General features: G+C 32.4%; 1 protein-coding gene across 1 annotated transcript in view; it reads right to left on the bottom strand.

Annotated features, from left to right (window-relative positions):
• LOC111628903 (reelin-like) overlaps positions 1 to 15444 on the bottom strand; it is a 283387-nt gene that overhangs the window by 206091 nt on the left and 61852 nt on the right. The window contains exons 14-18 of the mRNA XM_023372760.1: positions 13789 to 13997; positions 11115 to 11243; positions 1955 to 2083; positions 1885 to 1909; positions 1631 to 1839 (exon numbers count right to left, since the gene is read on the bottom strand). Coding sequence (XP_023228528.1) covers positions 1631 to 1839; positions 1885 to 1909; positions 1955 to 2083; positions 11115 to 11243; positions 13789 to 13997 — 701 coding nt within the window. The remainder of the gene's footprint in view (positions 1 to 1630; positions 1840 to 1884; positions 1910 to 1954; positions 2084 to 11114; positions 11244 to 13788; positions 13998 to 15444) is intronic.

The following is a 15444-nucleotide window of genomic DNA, read 5'->3' as shown; positions in this document are numbered from 1 at the left end:
TTAAAAACTTCTCTATAAATATGATTAGATTCAGTATTGCATAAAATAATAATATGATTTTATACAATCCACAAGTTATAATTATTTGAGTTTTATATTTATTATTCACAGAAATAAAACTTTTCTGTTATTTATTCTTACAATTTGGTTTAATAATTTAAGCATCTTCACATTAAGAAAAACAAATATAATGGAAATTCTAAATACAGTGGTGCCTCGTGTAACGTACACCTTGAATAACGGATGCTGTGAACAATGGACTTTTTGTTTGGCCATTACGTGACTCAAGCAACGGACTGGCTACGAACAATGGACTTTCCATTCGACAGTTACGTGAGGCAAATAACAGTCTTTCTGTGAACAAGTGCGAATGATGTTTCCACTCTTTTGCCATTGCCAATGACAATCTGCTATTTTTAAAATATATTAGTATTATTAGAATATATTATTAGTATATCTGAAGTACAGAGCTCCCATTGGGATTCGGCTTGCTCCCTAGTTTATTACGTAAACCACCTCAGTGCAGGGTATTTACATTTATTCAAGTGTGCAAATCATGGCTTCTAAAAAAACAGAAAGGTAATTTTAATTGAAGCAAAGCAAGAAATCATCAGAAGGAGTAAAAGTTGACAAAAACTTCTTTGTCAAATGGGGAGAGGTTCAGGATTTTACCAACACTCATTATCCAAACAGAACTGAGGCCAACAGGATCAATGATCTCTACAATAACACACTTGCCCGTCATTTCCGACAGGTGTTGGAGAAGAGAGAGAAACAGACCACCTTGGACATGTTTTTCAAGAAGCCAGCTGCCAAAAAACAAAGGATGGAACAAGAGGAGTTGACCCTGCAAGCTCTGGTAGCCTCTGCTGAATCTGACTCCAATTAAAAAACAATAAAAAAAAGACCTGCTGCAATGTGTAAAAAGTCTGTATCTGTATGAATGTGTGAAAAAAGTGTTCCTCCACCTCCTCCTCACAACATCTGACTACCGGCATAATTGGTGACTGTTGCATTTTCATTTTTTTTATGGTACAGTATGGTTATTTTATGATGTGGAACGAATTATATGTTTTAACATGTATTTCTAAGGGAAAATGCGTTTCGTATAACGGACTTTTCACTAAACAGATGTGCACCTGGAACAGATTAAGTATGTTATACAAGGCACCACTGTATTTAGATGCTTATTTAACTTGCTGTTTCTATTCCGTTTTTCAAATATCAATATGTAACTGGTTCAAACAATGTTATTCTCTCACTGTTAACTCATCCCCAGATTCCAAAAATACTAGCCAGTCAACAACTTCATTTTACCCAAATACATTTTGGAAATTGCAATATTTCCCTCCTCAGTGGGCTTTCTTTCAAACAAGCCAAACGAAGCACAAACACTTTTTTATATTTACACAATATTTCAATATTCCAATTGTTATTTTTTTCTATTTCCATATTAAAATCGTTTCTTCCTGTGTTCTTTTCTTTAATCATACACATTATGCATGGTCCTTGCCATCATTACTTCGAAATTAATGATGGCAAAGACCCTGCAGAATCTTCAATAATCTAGAGTGAGTTCATTCTTGATTTATGAAAACTTATGAAAAATCAGTAAAATTTTATAAAATACCTGTTTTCTGATGAATTTTCTCCACAATTTAAATTTAATTTAAATTGTACAACATGCGTAATTAATGACGGTAACCATGGTAGTAAAGTAACTGAATCAATAGCCCAAACATTTTTATTTTTCCGAGCAGAATCTGTTTGCTTCCAGCAGAATCTTGTCTTTGTTGTTTGTGCTTCTTCAAGAACAGGAAGCATCACATGGTATGGAGGCTAATTACCATTAAAGAATAATAGAATAGCTTTTATCTTAATTACATCTGTAGCTATAAACCATTTTATTCTAAAAATTAAAATTATAAATTGAAAAACATAAGAACAAACTAACCCTTGATATTCAGAAGAAAAAAATTGTGATTTCAATGCAGAATGACTTCCATTACAACTAGGAGGTAAACACAACTCATGAAGAGAATACCAATTATGGCCATGGTCAGATGAAAACTCAATAGCAACACTAAAATTTAAAAAAATAGATTAAAATATATTTTAAATATAAGTCATATAATAAATACCTGATTAATTAATAAAAATTAAATATAAATATAACTTAAGATAAGAATACAGTGCACACTTGCTAATCTAAACTAGTTATTATGCAGGGTGGTTCAGATTAATGAAAAATTTAGATTATCAGGGTTACAAAAATATATAAAAAGTAACACAAAAAGGACTAAAAACAAAAAATTTATATATATCAATTCTTTAAATATAATGATCTAACAAATTAACAGTAATAACTAGAAATCAAGTTCAGTTTTTATACAGCTAGACAAAACTATAAAAAAACTATTGAATTTTATTATTGTAATAGATTTTAGAAGATTAGAAATTATTAATGAATTCGATGCTAGAGATAGATAGTATTACTATTATCATGCCATTTTCTATCACAAAAAGTATTTAAATAATTAATTATATTTTATTAATTTTGAAACAACAGGAAAATTGAGCTCAAAACAAGTTTCAAACACAAAAAAGACTCAAATTTCAATCCTGTAATCAAATATCTAATTAGTAAAATATTCAATTCATATGAAGAGCTGTAAGTACAAGTCTCTCAGCCAAATTTTTTTGGCATTTTCAAAATTAATCATTATTCAATTATTATATTATTATAAGATAATATCATTATTTTTTTTGCCAAACTTTTAGTAATTAATTTCTAGACAGCTAGAACATAACCTAGTAATAAAATCTGTCAGCTTTCAAAATAATTTAAATCAAACCAATAAGAACCTATTAAAAACTTCTCTATAAATATGATTAGATTCAGTATTGCATAAAATAATAATATGATTTTATACAATCCACAAGTTATAATTATTTGAGTTTTATATTTATTATTCACAGAAATAAAACTTTTCTGTTATTTATTCTTACAATTTGGTTTAATAATTTAAGCATCTTCACATTAAGAAAAACAAATATAATGGAAATTCTAAATACAGTGGTGCCTCGTGTAACGTACACCTTGAATAACGGATGCTGTGAACAATGGACTTTTTGTTTGGCCATTACGTGACTCAAGCAACGGACTGGCTACGAACAATGGACTTTCCATTCGACAGTTACGTGAGGCAAATAACAGTCTTTCTGTGAACAAGTGCGAATGATGTTTCCACTCTTTTGCCATTGCCAATGACAATCTGCTATTTTTAAAATATATTAGTATTATTAGAATATATTATTAGTATATCTGAAGTACAGAGCTCCCATTGGGATTCGGCTTGCTCCCTAGNTTAACAAACAAAAAATAAATATATTAAAATATATAAAAAGAATAAAAAATTATACTTCAGAAGTTAATTTAGTATCAAAAATGTAAAATATTTGAGTAGCCCAAGACATAGCCAAAGATTGCAGTGCTACAGCACTGGCGAAAATTTAAATTTGCCGACTGGAATTCTTTCAGATGATTGAAGTTTCGGATGATTGACTTTCGGATAATCGACGCTCTACTGTATTAATATATTCTTATATCTAGAGTAAATAATATAACTAGTAGTAATGATACAAATAATAATGACATAAAACTGTATGTATATTAAAATTGTTTACATAATGAATTAAAATACATAAAACAGATATTAAGTTTAAAAGATACACACAACCAGCAAAATATGTTTTATAAATTTAATAAAATTGTCTTGGTTTTTTAAATGACATGTTACTGATCAGTAACATTAAAAAGCAGGAATAAGATATTTAATAGCATAAAATGATAAGGGCATCAATACTTGTCAATATTTGAAATTTGGTTGTCCATTATATAAGCATTTCCCAACCTATGTGCTCAGACACATAAGTGTGTCATGAGAGTGCCTCAGGTGTGTTGTGGAAATATTAAATAGTTTTTAGAATTTTAAATAGGCTATTTTTTAAAATTTCATTTAATATTTCCAGCAGACTGAAAGGAGGAGGTGGTATTCATTAAAATGTCTGTTGTTGCAACATTTACAGCATCAGCATACCCCTCACAAAAGTTCCATTGTCTTTGCATATGCTGGTATACCAATTGTAGTGCTACGCTACTTTGGTTTTTTATTTATGTACTCTTCCATTTTATTATAATTTGTGTAAATGAATTTCCACGTGTCAAGAACTATGTTTTGTTTTCTTTGTGTAATTGTACGCGGAAGACTATGTCGGGTCACTCCTATTGCTGCGCAAGGGGGTGCGGACTGATTGGTGGAGAACAAAAGGTCACGTGAAGAAGGGTATAAAAAGAGACTGTCTCGTGTGTGCAAGGACTCTCTCTCTTCTCGTGTTGGATTGATGCTACAAGGACAGACGGACGGACGGATGAGCGAGCAGAGACGCGCAAGGAGATCGGACTGAGAACAAAGGAGTATAGTAGCAACACATGTGTACCACCATGTAAATGATTGTATATATAATTAAGTCGTTTTAGCTTAGAATTTAGAAGTAAGTTTTTTTTCTCTTTTTTTTCTCTTAAGATTGTATTCACAATATCTACCTACCTTCGTAAGGCAGACCAATAATGGAAAGAATTACGAATTGTTATTAAAAGCAAATTTCATTCAAAGTGCCATTGTACAGTCCTCATTCGTTTTTGTTTTCTTACACCCATAATCAATATATTCCAATATATCTGATTATTATACACAATTCTTTGAAACTTATATTGTAGCTAACTAGCTTAACTCTTTAAACAAGAAATCAGCCAAAATTGACCTTTACCATTTGAAATGAATTCAGCTGATGGAAAAGTTGTTTGACTGGTTTTGCTATATAAATTTCCCTTATAATCTGAGGGGTAAAAACAATTTTAGTCTCCAGGTACAGTACATAAATAGAAAAAATTTTCAGAGCTTAAAGAGTTAAAGACCAATACTAGCTCTTTACACATTGGTTCAAATACCGTGTTTCCCCGAAAATAAGACAGTGCCTTATATTAATTTTTGCTCTGAAAAATGTGCTAGGTCTTATTTTCAGGGAATGTCTTATTTTTTCCAGGAAGAAGAATTCACATTTATTATTGAACAAAAAAATTCCCAAGTCGAACTTAGACGAGAGTGACGTATATCCGGTGCGTCGGAACTGTCGCCTTTTTATAGCGTCAACATCAGACTCGATGACCAATTAGTGCTTACTGAACCGTAGCACTATGCAAATGTCATGTGGCATGATTCCCGGCCGACCAATTAGCCATCACCAGCCGTAACGTTATGCAAATCTGTGATTCCCAAGCTATAGTCTTATGCAAATCATGCCATGTAGCGTAATTGTCTGCTGACCAATCAGTGGTTGTTGGTTTTCAAAAAGCCAACAGCCACTGAAAAGCCAACGGCCACTTTCAACCATCTGTCGATGACCGTTACGACTAAAAAAGAACTTCGCTAGGTCTTACTTTCAGGGGGAGGTCTTATATTTCGCAATTCAGCAAAACCTGTGCTAGGTCTTATTTTCTGCGGATGTCTTATTTTCGGGGAAACACGGTAGTCTTTTTATTAGTTTCCTGGCTATTTATATCTAACAAAGGGAAAGTATGGCAATTGGTCAAAAAATTACCTCCAAAGATTTTTACATTTTTGGACTCAGGAAACCATGAAATGCCAAGAAATTCAAAAAAATTCAGGGGTTTTTCTGTATGTATGGATGTTAGTGTATGTTAGTGTGTATGGTGATACAATTCTGTTCACCCATTTTGAAGCTGAATAACTCTTGTGCTTTTTGTCAAAAATTTCTGAAATTTTACAGAGAAGTTTGTGTATTAGGTTTATTGATGCTAATAAATTTTGGTGATTAAAGGTCGAGGAGGTGGGGCGATATAGGGGGTCGGATGTCATATCTCAATGTTAATAAAGATTTTACTTGTTATTAGCATTTACAATTTTTTACAAAACTTACCCCTACTGTTAACATTAAGCTTTTTGCAATTATATAATAATTAATTATATTAAAAGTTTTTTAATAAAATATCATAACAGATGGCTCCACATGCAGTTTTAAAATATTGTTGCTAGGAAAGTTAAGCAACTCATTTCTTTTATACTTGCAGTAAGCTGTATTTGTAAAATTTTGAGAGCATTAGTAGAGTGTGTCAATCGCCCTCTAACACTCTCTGTATGAAGTCTTTTGCATTTTGGGCAGCATCAACAGTCAATCTTCCTTGCCTGAAGCCAAATTGGTTGTCATACTGCTGTTTGTGTTTACTTAAGTGCCAATTGATCCTTCTAATTAAAAGGCCATCCTGCACTTTCCCCATTGCTGAGAGCAAACTGATCAGCCAGTAGTCCTTGTTCAAGGTGGAATTGACTGTCTTTGGTATGAATTTCACACTGGCCACTTTCCAGTGGTCTGGGAAGTAGCCAGTTGAGAGGCAAGAGTTGAATAAAATCACAAAAGCAATTGACACCTCTTCAAAAGCTGCCTTGATAGTTTCGGCAGTGATGCCAGGTGTTTTTTATTAGCCAAGGTTCTCACTGCATTCCTCACCTCTGTGAATGAGAATTGCTTATCATTGTCTGTGCTAATTGGCCTGTCAGCCTCATTCCTGATTCGGGCATGTACCATCTAGTCATCCTCCCACCTATCCACAGGGAAGTGGGTGCTGAGATCTTGAATGCTCAAATTTATTTTATAAGTATTATTATTGTCTGCTTTGAAAATGTGTGATATGTTTGCCTTTTTGGTTCCTTTAAAAAATATCTAGTAGGGGTGACTCCGTGGGTTTTTATTTTGCCAACTGCAGTATTATTTCCATGATGAGGTTCTTGCTTTATTTATTTCTGATTTGTATTCCTTTATTTTCTTGTTGTATTCTTTCTGCTTTTGTTGTTTGATTATTGTGTTCTGCTCCCTTTGTAGGTGTTGCCAACATAGCCTGACTTCCCTCTTTAGCATCTCCAGGCTCCCAGTCCATCAGTGCATGCCTTTGTGCATCTTCCACTTTCTACTTGTAACTTGGGCTGTTGCCCTTGTCATTGTTTCAGTTAGTCTGTCAGCATACATATCAATCTTGTCTGGGGTGTTAGGGAGTCTTAATTGGTTGTATTCTCCAATGCTTAATGAAGAGGTGTCTGAAAAGGTCCCAGTTTGTTCTCTTTGTGTAGTTGTTGTCAGTTGTATTTGCCTGGCAAATGCCACTTAATTCCATGAGAATGTAGCAGTGGTCACTTGCCAAAGGAGTTAGTTGTGTCTCACAGTATTCTATGGAGCAGCCCATCTCTGTGGGGGCTATGCACACATCTATTCAACCTCTAGCCCTGCCTGTGTAAAAGGTAGGGACATCTGACATGTTTAGTGACAGGCAGTCATTTGTGTCTATCCAGTCGCTCAGCAGCCTACCCCTGTAATCCTCTTCTTCGTGGAACCAGAAGGAAGATTTTCCATTTACATTCCCAGCCACAATGTAATGCTTGCTTTTAATAGCTTTGATGATGATGTCTAATTCTTCCACACAGCCTTTGTCATCATTTGCAGGCGAGAAGTAGACATTTATGATGTATAGAGGAGGTTTCTTGATTTATCGCTACTGCTGTTCTTTGTTTATCGCCACCAGATGCAGCAATGATAACTGAGCTAAGTTCAGTTATCATTGCTGCATCAATATTTGTATTTCAGAGAATGACTCCACTTTTGGGTTTGTTGTCCTGGCTATTGCTGTACACTTGTCAGTTACTGAGATGGATAATTGATCTGTTAACAGTGTATGGCTCCTAAATTAAGGTGATGTCGCGCTTACATCGTTAGCCGTTTTAACAAGTAATGAAGTAGCTGTTTTCCCTCTCTGTGTATTTATCTGCAGTATTCTGATTTTATCAGTTTGTTCTTCCATTTTTGTGGTTGTTCCGAATTAAAATTGATTAGTTTTGCTGAACTATTCATATGTTGTCTGTTTTACAATTAACTTTTTGTAGCCTTTTAAAATTGGACAACTATTTGCAAATGCATTGTGCTTTGCATCATGTCCTTTCCCCTCTGGTAGCTTTATGTTAGCTTTTGTGCAGTTTGTGTACTTTGCTTCTTCTAGATTTGGGCATTCTTTGTATTTATGTTCTCTGGCACAGTGACTTCTCCCTTGAGTCACAGTGCCTTGCCAGATGCCCGAAGCCAGTGCATCTTGAAGCACCTTGTTATACGGATGAAATTATCCACTATCAAAGTGTTCCAATCATAGTGGAGCCATTTTAGGTTTATCAGTGTGGTCCTAAGCACTGGGTTACACTCACGGCAATGTGTTGCCTGTCCTCCCATTTTTTTGGTGATATGGCTGTTTTGAATTATACTTCTGAGCCATATGCCTCTCTGGACACTTTTTCCCTTAAGCCTTAATCCTGTTTTGATCATATACTTTTTTCACTACTTTCTCCCAGTTGTCTTTTCTCAGTGCATTAAGGTAATCACCCTTGGTCTTTGCTTTAAGGGTCTGTTGGTTTTCACTTTTTCCTTTATGGCTGGTTGAGCTTTAATTACCTGCTTTAGTATATCAAAGTCTTTCTCCATTTGTACCCTTATTTTCAGTAATCCACTTGGAAAAGGTGTTACACTCTTCACCTCTACGTTGAGGCTTGTCAGCTCCACTCTCTGGCAGTGTATTCATAACTTCCGCTGGAAACAGTTGTATCCCCTTTTGAAGTTGTGTTTGAAGATGATATAAGCTTGGAGTGTTTTCCTGCACTTTCCTTTCCTGACATCAGTTCAATAATTAGCTTCATAGATCCACTTCCTTTCCATGGATCCTGTTTAATAACATCAGTGTAAGTAGATTTTGATATTGGCCCTGAACTTCTCAGTGCAAGCACCATGCCAAAAAGGTTGTGAGCAGCAGCATGCATGTCCGATGCCACTTGCCTAATATTCTTTCAGTTGTTCTTTTTTTACAGATCCATGTGCGTTTACTGGAAATGCTTCCATAATAGTGTTCAACCCTTTGGAGATAGTCTCTAACAAGGATTTCTCTGGAGATCCATTATTACCCACAGAGTTACAATTATAACCAACAATCACAGTCAAGCCATTCAGCTGATGGCGAAGTGCTGATTGACCCGTGCTGTTCGGCTAGAGATCGTGCTGGTCAGCTAAAGCAATACGTGTGTCTAAACAATAAAACTGTTCTGTGTCAATGAAACCCTTATTACATCGTAATTAATAACCCAATTTATTATGAAACTAATAGATAAGTCTAGAACAATGTTATTTGTTTTTTATTTACAGAAGAGTCCAGTCACACAGAACTATTTAGCCCATAAGCAGCCTGCTTATGGTTGAGAGAACCTGTCAACAAAGCTTTGCAAAAACAGCTTACAAAATTAAGATTAGCAGCTCTGTGGATAGAGCTTGAGATGATGAATCCAGCGATATGCCACACTTAAGGAAAGAACCTACAAGAGTGTGGTGTCCAACCACATGGTGCGCAGTTAGTAACAATGGCTTTGTTGAAGTATGCGAAAATGGAGTATTATAACTCTGTTATAAATCATCCAATAATTACAAAAATAGATAGAGGCACTTACAAAGTTCTCTACTGAGTGACAGTGCCATTGGGAATCACTTCTTAAGCAATCGAAGCCCGCAATTGGCCCGAAAATCTTCTGAGTTGATTTCGCTAATAATCCTTAACAAAAAATTATCAGATGCACAAACAATACATGTCAATTGAAAGATCTCGTCAAGACAAATCCAATGATGTATAGATATCCAGTGATAATCCAACTAATCTGCCAATGTGAAAATTGAAAACGAGACTACCAATCAAACACTCCCCTAGCATTCTTTTTTTTGTTATAAAAACTTTCTGTCTTAATGTCTAATTAAAGCTTCCTTTTCTTTATGTATAAACAGTGCTATTTTTCAGCCAGATTGCACTGGTGCACAGATATGCCATACAGCAGATACCACTATAAAAAAGCATATTGACAGCTAGTGTGTAGTACCAACAGTTTCTCAGTAAGAAAAATTCTATATAGTCAGACAAGAAGTCTAGTGACTGGCACAATAAAAAACAAATAAAACAAACTGACCACTCTATTGGTCACAATGAATGCCATGGGCCAATTGGAGTTGAAATAAAAAACAACTGGGATGGAGGACTCTCCCATTCATCAGAGACCATATCGCTACTTTGGAAGAAAACCGGCACAACTCAAAATTACTAGTTTTGAGAAAATCCCATGCAAAGATTTAACCAAAGTTTAACTGAATATCACTTATCTCCCACATAAGTGCTCCCTAGTGGTTGAATACGCAAGTTACTTTTGTGACACTCTTCCACATAAAAATTTACTACATTTTCGTTTTGATTATGACATAATCAAAAAATCACACTTTTTTGAGTTATGCTGGTTTTCTTCCAAAGTAGTGATATGTCAACTGTCTGATAAATGTCTGTCCCTGTTACATTCTTATCAATGAGGTACATAAAAGTGCTAATCATAAAATTTTGAAAGGGAAAAGTAAAAAGTGCATGATTTAGTAACTGACACTAAATCCAAAATAAGAAATAAAGAAAAAATTGCAGACGGAGATTACAAAAAATTTGGAAAATATGATAAATAATAGAAAATAAGTGTGTATATTTATAAAGAAAAAATAAATAATTAGTAATATTAAATACATTTTATTATTACAATTTTTCCAAAGCAAAACTTTATTTTTAGTCACCATATATATGTACTGGAAGCAATTCTTTTTAGAAAAAGAGCACTATGTATAAATATTGATGAAAATAACACAATAATACAGATGTAAAACAACAAATTAAATAATTTAGAACAATCATATGAAAATAACTTTAAATTTAAGTCTACAATTACCATTAAAGAATAATAGAATAGCTTTTATCTTAATTACATCTGTAGCTATAAACCATTTTATTCTTTAAATTTTATAACTTTAAATTAAGTCTACAATTACCATTAAAGAATAATATAATAGCTTTTATCTTAATTACATCTGTAGCTATAAACCATTTTATTCTAAAAATTAAAATTATAAATTGAAAAACATAAGAACAAACTAACCCTTGATATTCAGAAGAAAAAAATTGTGATTTCAATGCAGAATGACTTCCATTACAACTAGGAGGTAAACACAACTCATGAAGAGAATACCAATTATGGCCATGGTCAGATGAAAACTCAATAGCAACACTAAAATTTAAAAAAATAGATTAAAATATATTTTAAATATAAGTCATATAATAAATACCTGATTAATTAATAAAAATTAAATATAAATATAACTTAAGATAAGAATACAGTGCACACTTGCTAATCTAAACTAGTTATTATGCAGGGTGGTTCAGATTAATGAAAAATTTAGATTATCAGGGTTACAAAAATATATAAAAAGTAACACAAAAAGGACTAAAAACAAAAAATTTATATATATCAATTCTTTAAATATAATGATCTAACAAATTAACAGTAATAACTAGAAATCAAGTTCAGTTTTTATACAGCTAGACAAAACTATAAAAAAACTATTGAATTTTATTATTGTAATAGATTTTAGAAGATTAGAAATTATTAATGAATTCGATGCTAGAGATAGATAGTATTACTATTATCATGCCATTTTCTATCACAAAAAGTATTTAAATAATTAATTATATTTTATTAATTTTGAAACAACAGGAAAATTGAGCTCAAAACAAGTTTCAAACACAAAAAAGACTCAAATTTCAATCCTGTAATCAAATATCTAATTAGTAAAATATTCAATTCATATGAAGAGCTGTAAGTACAAGTCTCTCAGCCAAATTTTTTTGGCATTTTCAAAATTAATCATTATTCAATTATTATATTATTATAAGATAATATCATTATTTTTTTTGCCAAACTTTTAGTAATTAATTTCTAGACAGCTAGAACATAACCTAGTAATAAAATCTGTCAGCTTTCAAAATAATTTAAATCAAACCAATAAGAACCTATTAAAAACTTCTCTATAAATATGATTAGATTCAGTATTGCATAAAATAATAATATGATTTTATACAATCCACAAGTTATAATTATTTGAGTTTTATATTTATTATTCACAGAAATAAAACTTTTCTGTTATTTATTCTTACAATTTGGTTTAATAATTTAAGCATCTTCACATTAAGAAAAACAAATATAATGGAAATTCTAAATACAGTGGTGCCTCGTGTAACGTACACCTTGAATAACGGATGCTGTGAACAATGGACTTTTTGTTTGGCCATTACGTGACTCAAGCAACGGACTGGCTACGAACAATGGACTTTCCATTCGACAGTTACGTGAGGCAAATAACAGTCTTTCTGTGAACAAGTGCGAATGATGTTTCCACTCTTTTGCCATTGCCAATGACAATCTGCTATTTTTAAAATATATTAGTATTATTAGAATATATTATTAGTATATCTGAAGTACAGAGCTCCCATTGGGATTCGGCTTGCTCCCTAGTTTATTACGTAAACCACCTCAGTGCAGGGTATTTACATTTATTCAAGTGTGCAAATCATGGCTTCTAAAAAAACAGAAAGGTAATTTTAATTGAAGCAAAGCAAGAAATCATCAGAAGGAGTAAAAGTTGACAAAAACTTCTTTGTCAAATGGGGAGAGGTTCAGGATTTTACCAACACTCATTATCCAAACAGAGCTGAGGCCAACAGGATCAATGATCTCTACAATAACACACTTGCCCGTCATTTCCGACAGGTGTTGGAGAAGAGAGAGAAACAGACCACCTTGGACATGTTTTTCAAGAAGCCAGCTGCCAAAAAACAAAGGATGGAACAAGAGGAGTTGACCCTGCAAGCTCTGGTAGCCTCTGCTGAATCTGACTCCAATTAAAAAACAATAAAAAAAAGACCTGCTGCAATGTGTAAAAAGTCTGTATCTGTATGAATGTGTGAAAAAAGTGTTCCTCCACCTCCTCCTCACAACATCTGACTACCGGCATAATTGGTGACTGTTGCATTTTCATTTTTTTTATGGTACAGTATGGTTATTTTATGATGTGGAACGAATTATATGTTTTAACATGTATTTCTAAGGGAAAATGCGTTTCGTATAACGGACTTTTCACTAAACAGATGTGCACCTGGAACAGATTAAGTACGTTATACAAGGCACCACTGTATTTAGATGCTTATTTAACTTGCTGTTTCTATTCCGTTTTTCAAATATCAATATGTAACTGGTTCAAACAATGTTATTCTCTCACTGTTAACTCATCCCCAGATTCCAAAAATACTAGCCAGTCAACAACTTCATTTTACCCAAATACATTTTGGGTAAAATGAAGTTTTCAAATGGGTAAAATATTGCAATTTCCAAATACAAATGGGGTAAAATATTGGAATTTTTGGAATATTGGAATAGATGCAAATGGGTAAAATATTGCAATTTCCAAATACATTTTGGAAATTGCAATATTTCCCTCCTCAGTGGGCTTTCTTTCAAACAAGCCAAACGAAGCACAAACACTTTTTTATATTTACACAATATTTCAATATTCCAATTGTTATTTTTTTCTATTTCCATATTAAAATCGTTTCTTCCTGTGTTCTTTTCTTTAATCATACACATTATGCATGGTCCTTGCCATCATTACTTCGAAATTAATGATGGCAAAGACCCTGCAGAATCTTCAATAATCTAGAGTGAGTTCATTCTTGATTTATGAAAACTTATGAAAAATCAGTAAAATTTTATAAAATACCTGTTTTCTGATGAATTTTCTCCACAATTTAAATTTAATTTAAATTGTACAACATGCGTAATTAATGACGGTAACCATGGTAGTAAAGTAACTGAATCAATAGCCCAAACATTTTTATTTTTCCGAGCAGAATCTGTTTGCTTCCAGCAGAATCTTGTCTTTGTTGTTTGTGCTTCTTCAAGAACAGGAAGCATCACATGGTATGGAGGCTAATGAGTATATTTTATATTTTTAATAAAAGTTAAAAATAAATAATAATAGTAATAATAATATAAAGTATAACGAATATAAAATAAATATATAAATATACACTAATATATTTAAAAACAAATACATATATTAAATTAATTATTAATACAATAAATTCTTGCCAACTTAGACCTCACAAAACTTAAATAATTTCTTTTGAAAAATTATACAGTAATTAAATTTCTTGGCAACAGAAAAATTATAATTATTTAACAAGTATTTTTGATATCTAGATATCTTTGTGATACTGTGCATTACTGTAGTCAATAATATAATGCACAATATAAAAGAATATATTGCTGTATACTGTACTGTCATAAAAATTTTTAGCACATTTCTTGTAATAGTAAATTCAGCAGTATAAAACTCAGCAAAACTTCTGTATAGAGCTGACTGTAATAAATAAATCCTTCTTCTTGTTTTCATTTTCATTGGAGAAGCACCTAGCTAACTTTAACTTTCATAAATTCAGACAAACTTCATCTCCTATTAATCCAAGTTGGTGGGGATTATTGTATTTAATTGTTTTAAAAATAAATAAAACATAATATTGATTATTTAAAAACACACAATTAATATAACTTACAAATTATAAAATAAATAAGGTTATTATTAATATTTAGTGAATAACTATGCAATAAAAATTTACAATTACATTTATTAAACAATGTTTTTAGGATAAAAAGTGTTTTGAATCTTGAAAAGAATTAAAAATATATTATAGTTATACTTCTCTATAATGGACACTTGTTGGTTGTAGAGAGGTGTCCACTTGAGAGGTTTTGTGAAAATTAGGCTACATTTAAAGGTAAATTATTTTTTATTTACAAACATATAACACACATACCATACAAAGTAATAATAATACAGTAAAACCTCAAAAGTTGCACATCTCTCTAACCTGGACACCTCACTAACTTGGACACTTTTCCCTTGTACCACACAAAAGTATACACATTATAATGTACTCCTACCTCCCTAACCTGGACACCTCATTACTTGGGCATTACTATTATTGTCATATCTTTGTACCTCTCTGTTAGACACTTATTTGGTGGTAACTCCAAGTTGGACACTAAATGACACCTAGTGACATATTAAAGTATGTTTGCTTGGCCAATAGATAGCATGTGATGATTGTTATTGTAAAGAAAGGGGTTTGGAAAAAAAGGGGTTTAAGGATAGGATTATGGCATCTGTGTAATGGTTCATACATAGAAAGCTGTATTATAGAATATATGAGCTATTACAATACAAGATCACTTAACCTGTAAAGTCCAGAAATCTGATATATCAATGATATGTTAGAAGTTCTTGAGTGTTCCAGTCATGATTCAGAAAGTATTCTCAAATATGTTGTTGCAAAAACATGTAGAAATGGTGATGTTACATAAAGTGATGTATCAG

The sequence above is a fragment of the Centruroides sculpturatus genome, unplaced genomic scaffold, assembly GCF_000671375.1.
Source record: "Centruroides sculpturatus isolate CEXI.00-Female unplaced genomic scaffold, Cexi_2.0 scaffold423, whole genome shotgun sequence".
In the NCBI taxonomy this organism is placed as follows: Eukaryota; Metazoa; Arthropoda; class Arachnida; order Scorpiones; family Buthidae; genus Centruroides; species Centruroides sculpturatus.
Note: the sequence above shows the minus strand (reverse complement) of the source record. Positions and strands in the feature narration are given on the sequence as shown.